This window comes from Osmerus mordax, unplaced genomic scaffold (assembly GCF_038355195.1).
Source record: "Osmerus mordax isolate fOsmMor3 unplaced genomic scaffold, fOsmMor3.pri Scaffold_211, whole genome shotgun sequence".
Classification (NCBI taxonomy): domain Eukaryota; kingdom Metazoa; phylum Chordata; class Actinopteri; order Osmeriformes; family Osmeridae; genus Osmerus; species Osmerus mordax.
In genome coordinates, this window is record NW_027120523.1 from 14,377 (window position 1) to 22,500 (window position 8,124).

The window sequence follows — 8,124 nt, forward strand, 5'->3', positions numbered from 1 at the left end:
AGTAGTGTGTTGCTTTGTGTAGGCAGCACAACACTGTCTGTGCTGGATCTTACATGGTACCAGGCATGACACACCCAGGATCTTACATGGTACCAGGCATGACACACCCAGGGTCTTACATGGTACCAGGCATGACACACCCAGGATCTTACATGGTACCAGGCATGACACACCCAGGATCTTACATGGTACCAGGCATGACACACCCAGGATCTTACATGGTACCAGGCATGACACACCCAGGATCTTACATGGTACCAGGCATGACACACCCAGGATCTTACATGGTACCAGGCATGACACACCCAGGAATTTCAAATACACAAACTCAATGCAGTGGTTCGATAAACGCAACAATTTTTTACAAAACAATGTGCAAAGTTTTTTTTTTTACAAAAAAATTCTAACAAAAGAAAAAATAATCACAGGGGTACATTTGAACTTGTGTACACTCCCCTCATGTATCCGCCCTGTAACTGTCAACTAAGGCAAAACACAACAATAACAAGAAAAGGAAAACTATTCTATGAGCTAACGTCAAACTATCGAACATTCATAACTGGGGAGCTCTCCTGGTATACAGTGTGAGTGTGTGGTTGTGTGTGAATAGAAGGAAATGTTTTTTTCTGTTAAAAACTGAACTTCTTCAACGTGGTGATGTAGTTCATGTCATTTGAAATACAAAAACCAAAACAGACTGCTGTCTTACACACATAATCAGTGGACATTTCTAACGCATCTGGACAAGCGCTCACTGCCAGGCCGTGGACTCTGCTTTTCAAATGGGGGAGGATTCAGATTCTATGGAGACCCTTCTATCCACAGGGGGTTTCTGATCTCACTGGGGCTCTGTTCTGGCAGACAGCCACACAGCCCAGAGCTGAGATCTAGTTTGGGGGGATTCTTAGAACAGAACCAATACTCAGACATTCCACATTCTTCTCCTGTCTCTGCAGAGCAGAGTGGAGCTCTCTAAAACATTCTAGTTCCTAATTCTTTTGAGGCGTTCTAAAGGCAGCTGAGTGGGACAGAACTGAGCTGTGAGCCCTCAGACAGACTCCTCTCTGGAGGAACAAGAGCCATATAGGGATAGAGAAGGCAGTCTCACTTCAACATAGGGAAGTTTCTGTGGCATTGGGTAAGGGAACCTATGACAAACACACATGCACAGTCACACACACGACCCCCCCCCCCCCCCCCCCCCCTCATGACTCTCAACCCACACTGTGTCTAGCCTGGTAGAGGTTACATAAGCATGTCTGTACAGGGAACAGACAGACTGTTCTTCAAAAAGCAGTGTCCTAGCAGCAGCTTTGGAGAAATGCAATACTTTTCAGTGTGTGTGTGTGTGTGTGTGTGTGTGTGTGTAACCAGGTGATCCTTCAGCTTACATAACTGCTCATCCCTTTAATCTGGTTCCCAGGTGTTGTTCAAAGGCACATCCCTGTTTCCCTGTAGCTGGATGAAGATCACAGACTAGGCACCGGAGTCAACAATCACGTTCTCACACCTTCAACACTTTCAGAGAACACACAGAGCACAGTCCACTATTGCAGGCCAGCTAATCGATTATCCTGGGGTTAAACACGGGTTCCTGCTGAGTGCAGGATATTTTTTGTATTACACAGTGAATGCACAGTTCTTTTAATGTTCTTTTTTCATCTTTTTTTTAAAGAATGTCATCTTCATATTTGACCACTAGATGGCACTGAAAGCAACACAATAGCAGGCTTGGGCACCACAACACAAGATATTAATAAAAACCATATCAGGCTTAAGCTAGAATCGAAAGAAAGTCATTTAAATAATAGGAATGATCCTTCTAGGTAAACTAAACACTGACGTCAGTTGTACTGTACGCATAGAACAACTCATTTATTGATTTATAATACAAGGAAATAAATAAATCGAAAAAGTCCCCCGAGAATGTCTTCAATGTTCATCAGTTGTGTATCAACGTTCCTTGAGATGCTGAGTTGACAGGGTCAGGAATAGAGCTCCTTGTTCTTCAGAGGGTCGTACCAAAACCTGAAGAGTTTGATTGCTAAGATGTAAGATGGTTGAAACGTCTAGTCCTTCAGCCATCCAGGTGTGTTTAAAAGAGGGGGGAAGTCTGGCGCACTGTCCTTCCTATTGCTTTAAAGACAACGTTTGGGTTGATCAATCTATTCTTGATGTCAACTGTGGAATCTCTGCTGAGGGCTGGACCCAAACATGAAACGGAATCTGTCGTCAAGGTTTCGGCCAGAGTGTCACAAAGCACCAGCAGTGAATTGTGGGTAGTCTTTGAATGCTGGAGGAATGGGTGTTAGAGATAAGCTTCTGCTGCAGTCCACCCGGCTGGAAGAGGCTGTGTCTGAGGGCAGCAGGGGAGACCACGACCCCAGGACGTCCCTCTGGTGGGGGGTGAGGTGGGGGGAAATAACATGCCCCCAGGATGTCCCTCTGGAGGGGTGACATAATACAGTACAAGCCCAGACCTCCTTCTGAAGTGGAGGTTTACCTGCAGATGTAGCTCTGCTCAGGGTGAATACAAGCCCAACAGTCCCTCATGAGGGCGGAATGTAAAGTCAGGTGAACGTGTGGTATGTACAGTGGGATGTCCCTCCTGTGGACCAGCTCTAGTCTGTTCCCATGGCAATCGAGCAGGATGCTGTGCTGGTTCCCGTGGATGATGGAGGAATGTCTCTCAGCATGCCTGTCTGGTTCTGGGGATGCGGGCCTTGTCCCTTGTCTAAACCCGTCTGTCTGCGTTTGTCTGGCTGCTCATATGTCTGTCTGTCTACACAGGTTCAGCGTGGTGACAAGTGAGCAAACAGGTGAGACAGGTGTAGTTGTGGAGAGGTTATAATCTTTACAGTTCAGCTTTTCAGTTGGGCCTTTAGAAAAGTGCATCCTCGGCGAGCTGGCTTAGGGACAGAGAAACAGAAAGGCCATCCCTCCTCCACCATCCCTCCTTCCATCCCTCCTCCACCATCCCTCCTTCCATCCCTCCTCCACCATCCCTCCTTCCATCCCTCCTCCTCCATCCCTCCTCCACCATCCCTCCTCCTCCATCCCTCCCCCACCATCCCTCCTCCATCCCTCCCCCACCATCCCTCCTTCCATCCCTCCTCCTCCATCCCTCCTCCACCATCCCTCCTCCTCCATCCCTCCTCCGCCATCCCTCCCTCCCTCCACCATCCCTCCCTCCACCATCCCTCCCTCCTCCATCCCTCCCTCCCTCCCTCCCTCCACCATCCCTCCCTCCCTCCACCATCCCTCCCTCCACCATCTCTCCCTCCACCATCCCTCCCTCCGTCTGACGTCAAGTCTTGAGGAGAGGGTGGGTCTGAGACTTCAGGGTGAGGGCTGAGGGAGGGAGGGAACGGAGAGGAGGGGGGGGGGGGAGTGGAGGAAGGGAGAAGGAGAGAGGAGGAGGGAGTGTCGCAGGGCAGTGTTTCGGAGTAGATCACACCCTCAAGGCTGTGGTAGGGAGACTTTTCCTGATTGGTCTCTCTGGTGTCGGGTGTGACAGAGGGGGAGTCTTCCCTCGGGGCAGGAAGGATGGATGTGTTTGAACTAGTCCTTCAGGTGAAGCAGGACATGGGGGCTGTTAATGAATGGGGAAACAGACCCTGGCGCGATGGGTAGAAAAAAACAACAGTTCCTCTCCCCTCTCCCTCTCCTCTCCTCAGGGTGTGTGTGTGTGTGTGAGCCTCAGTTCATGTCGATGGTGTTGAAGACCCACTCGGTGAACTTCTTGAGCTTGGCGGCCGAGCTCTGGGACTCGTCCTGCAGTCGCTGGTTGTCCTCCCACAGCCTCTTGATCTGGACCTGCAGCCTGCTCTTCTCCTCCCTCTCCTGCAGGGGGCGGGGGGGGGGGGAGACCGGGGGGGATGTGTGTGTCGGTAAATCCCATTTTTTTTGTTTTCAAGTGTGAGTGTGTGTGAATATGTGCTAAAGTATGTGTGAGTGTGTGTGTGTGTGTGTGAATCTAGGTGTGTGTGTGTATGTATAACAGTGTATATAGGTGTGTGTATCTAGTTGTGTGTGTGTGTGTGTGAGCTGTCACCTTCTTCAGATCGTCCTGCAGCATCTTGACCATGGCCTCCAGTTTGGTCACCTTCCTCTCCAGACCCATATGACCCTCGCTGCAGAACAACACACACATTTACTCTGTTTCACCAGTCACAGATAGAAACAATCAAATCCTGCTGGAACACACACTGATGCTTCACTCTATGGTTTGTATTATAGTAAATGTACATGAATGTGTGAGTGTGAGTGGGTGAGAGTGTGTACAGTAAGTGTGTGTGTGTGTGCATATTTGTACTGTGTGTGTGTGTACAGTGTGAGCGTGTGTGTGTGGCACCTTGAGGAGGGCCTGGACACCGGGGCGGGCTGCAGCTCTATGTGCTGCTGGGGGCTGGAGGCTCCACTGCCTCTGTGGTTGGAGTCGCTGAACACAAACCCCCGCTGGACTGGAGACAGGGAGGGAGGGGCTTAACACTCAAACTCCCCTCACCCCCCCCCACCCCCCCACCCCCACTATACAGCGTTCACACTAACCTGCTCCTCTCTCACTTTCAAAGGTGTTGGCCACGTCTACGAGGAGGGTCCAGTCCAGGGGGCTGTCCCGCTCACTGGGGGGGAGGGGCATCAGCTCCTGGGGGAGGGGCCCTCGGTGCCTCTCCGCCATTTCAGCCAATGAGGTGTCGGACGCAGACAGGTCACCTGGGGAGCACACAAGAGGACAGGAGGAGCGGGTCAGAGCTGTCCTGCACGCTCTGCACCAGCAGGCGGCAGCAGAGACGTAACCTGGTGGATTTCATCAGCGGAGGCTTTAATCTAAAACCGGGAACTCTATCTGCAGTGAAACGCTCTTCCGCGGAGCTATACCCCGTGGATTACAGCATGTCTACCATCCCTGGTAGACATGCCAGGGATGGGAGTCAGATGGCTGAGCGGTTAGGGAGTCGGGCTATTAATCAGAAGGTTGCCGGTTCAATTCCCAGCCGTGCAAAATTACGTTGTGTCCTTGGGCAAGGCACTTCACCCGACTTGCCTCGGGGGAATGTCCCTGTACTTACTGGAAGTCGCTCTGGATAGGAGCGTCTGCTAAATGACTAAATGTAAATGTAAGCTAAACTCCTCCAGGGTGTGGTGGGGGGCTCCCTCACCGTGCAGCTTGACCCCCAGCTTGTAGGAGGGCCGTCGGAGGGGCACGCCGCGGGTGGTGGGCGAGCGCGGCACGGTGGAGCAGCTGAACAGCACGTCGCTGCCCAGGGCCTGCTCCAGCATGGAGCCCCCCAGGCTGGGGAGACGCTGGCCCCGGTAGATACTCTCGTCTGACAGGGTCCTGTGGAGCGAGCGACGACTGGGGGGCTTGCCCGATGAGGAGGACTTGGGAGGGGGGGGGGAGTGGGGAGAGAGGGAGGAGGGGGGCAGGGGTAAAGGTAAGATAATGTAAGTCTTTTTATCAATGTATAATTCTAAACATGTACAGTACCCGTCAAAAGTTTTTTGACGGGTACTGGTACATACATTTAAAATAGAGTTATTAAAGAGTTAAAAAACATGAGGAAAAAAAGATCTCATTCGGTGAGAGAAAATAAGTCACTGGACAGCGATATTGACTGTTTACTTTATTTCCACAAATAACTATAAAAGAGTTTGTAGCTGTCCCCATCCTGCCCCGCTTCCAGTGGCCCCCTGTGTCGCAGGCTGCAGAGGAGTTACCTTGTCCTTGTGCCTGCGGGGGTGAGGGGGGCTGTCGGGGGCGTTGTGCCTGCGGGGGTGAGGGGGGCTGTCGGGGGCGTTGTGTCTGCGGGAGTCGTCCTCCATGGTGGACTTGGCGTGGGGCTGGGGGGAGTGCATGTCCCTCAGAGAGGGCCTGGTCTGGGATGGGCCACCTTCACCCCCCTCCCCTGGAGACTTCCTGGTCACACACACACAGACAAGGATTCAGTTAACACAGCAGAGTGATGACGATCAGGCAGGGTGACGATCGCTCTTGCAACATCAACCAACCACCAGGAGGCGATAGAGTAGTAAAAACTAAAAAGTATTAATTGGACGCTTTTATCCAAAGTGACATACAAGCAGAGCATATAGAAAGTTCGAAGCCGAAAATCAAATGTCAGAAGGGGAAAGACAGAAAAACGGTTGTGGTGGTTAGACTAGTATTAAAGCACCTCTTAGGATGTTAAGAAGCATAACTAAGAAGTCAGGTGGAGCCAGTGGAGAACAGCACAGCTCTACACGGCAGCATGCTTACTTTCTCGTGTCTCCGAAGTCGACGGAGTTGATGGTGGAGCCCGGCTTCCTCCAGCCAATCAGGTACTTGGAAGTAGCGCCCTGGCGGGGGTAGAAGGTCTTGGGCCCGGGGGAGACGGAGGACTGCGTCGAGGGCGAGGTGGCCGAGGACGAGGTCTCGTCCCGGGGGGAGCTGTGGCCGGAGTGTCTGGAGCTGGGAGGCGGAGAGAGATGAGACCAGGTCAGCTCCATGGAAGACCACACCACATCAGAGGGGCTTCAGATGCCCGTAGGACCTCAAATCGTGGCTAGACCGTGCTGGGCTGAGAGAGGAGCATACCTGGAGTGGGAGCTGGCTTCACTCAGACTGTAGGTGCTGCTGTCTCTCACCAGCAGGTGTGTGGGGGGGCTCCGGGCCTTCCCCTCGCCCCCCCTCTCCCCCGGGGGGCCCGGAGACTCGGCGGTGGCCGCGGACCTCTCCAGCACCCTGCGGCCCCCCTCGGTGGGGCTGTGCCAGGGGGAGGGGGTCCTCTCGCGGGCCTCGCGCCCCCCCGGGGGCAGCAGGGAGCTGGAGCTGCCGTGGGAGTGGGAGGCTCCGTAGGAGCTGGTGTCGATGCCACTGTCGGCCGAGGCCCCCTGGAGGTAGCCCCCTCCCAGGCCGTTGGGCTCCGTGTCGGGCTGGTCCCCCGGGCCCCCGGCCCCCAGATCGTACCACTTGTCGCTGTCGCTGTGGCCCCCGCTGGAGGCTGTGCTGGACAGGGTGTTGCTGCTGGAGTGGCCCGAGTACGGGCCGTCAGACTGGAGGAGAGGAGGGAGAGGAAGGAGGAAGGGAGGGAGGGAGGGAGGGGAGAGAGGGAGGGAGGGGAGAGGAGGGGAGAGAGGGAGGGAGGGGAGGGGAGAGAGAGAGGGAGGAGAGAGGAGGGGAGAGAGGGAGGGAGGCCTTGTTTAGTTAGTAGCCTCACTAAACAAAGATACTGAAGTTAAAGAGAATTGTGGGTGAAGTCTGAGGGAGGGAGGCCTGGACGAGGCTGGGCACTTCAGCTGACACGTGTCATGAGTGGGACAGTACAGGTACAGTAGAAGCCCAGCTGATCTGAGGTAGGACAGGGAAGCAGAAGAGCCTAGCGGCTGAAGCTCACCTGGCTGCCCTTCTTGGGGGACAGGTGGATGACCTGCTCCTGCCTCTGGATGCGTGGAGCTCCGGAGTAGCCGGGACCAGGCTTGGACATGGGCGCGTCTGAAACACAAACACACACAGCTAGAGAGACACAGCGAGACACACACAGCTAGAGAGACACAGCGAGACACACACAGCTAGAGAGACACAGCGAGACACACACAGCTAGAGAGACACAGCGAGACACACACAGCTAGAGACACAGCGAGACACACACAGCTAGAGAGACACAATGAGACACACACAGCTAGAGAGACACAGCGAGACACACACAGCTAGAGACACAGCGAGACACACACAGCTAGAGAGACACAATGAGACACACACCGCTAGAGAGACACAGCGAGACACACACAGCTAGAGAGACACAGCGAGACACACACAGCTAGAGAGACACACACAGTTAGAGAGACACAGCGAGACACACACAGCTAGAGAGACACAGCGAGACACACACAGCTAGAGAGACACACAGGAAGCCACCAGATCCCTCCAGGTACGTCCCACAGCCTACACGACACATCCTTCACTATACACCTTCTCACCCCAGGAAATCCCACTGACACTGATCCAAAGATACTTGCAGAGTGGGATCTGAACCTGTCACCTCTAGACCTGCCACACGACATGTTGACACTCGGACACAACGGACACGTCCAGCACAAATACACCCCGCGTAGCGCATCACTTCCCGCGTAGCGCATCACTTC

At 53.7% G+C, this 8,124-nt stretch overlaps 1 protein-coding gene across 1 annotated transcript; it reads right to left on the bottom strand.

Moving 5' to 3' along the window:
* Positions 1 to 3,431: 3,431 nt before the first annotated feature.
* Positions 3,432 to 8,043, bottom strand: LOC136939518 (signal-induced proliferation-associated 1-like protein 1). The gene is made up of 10 exons (XM_067232141.1): positions 8,022 to 8,043; positions 7,377 to 7,474; positions 6,578 to 7,035; positions 6,260 to 6,451; positions 5,722 to 5,920; positions 5,163 to 5,385; positions 4,552 to 4,716; positions 4,355 to 4,463; positions 4,055 to 4,133; positions 3,432 to 3,843 (listed from the first exon to the last, which is right to left on the bottom strand). The coding sequence occupies exons 1-10, from the start codon at positions 8,041 to 8,043 to the stop codon at positions 3,700 to 3,702; spliced, it is 1,689 nt and encodes a 562-aa protein (XP_067088242.1). The 3' UTR covers positions 3,432 to 3,699.
* Between the last annotated feature and the right edge of the window lie 81 nt (positions 8,044 to 8,124).

Bases quoted from the DNA above. Each gene is read 5' to 3' on its own strand.
- LOC136939518 (XM_067232141.1), bottom strand. From the start codon at position 8,043: ATGTCGTGTGGCAGGTCTAGAG. The intron at 7,475-8,021 runs GTGACAGGTTCA...TTTGTGTTTCAG, and splicing joins GTCGTGTGGCAGGTCTAGAG to ACGCGCCCATGTCCAAGCCT. The intron at 5,386-5,721 runs GTAACTCCTCTG...CCCCCTCCCAAG, and splicing joins CCCGCAGGCACAAGGACAAG to TCCTCCTCATCGGGCAAGCC.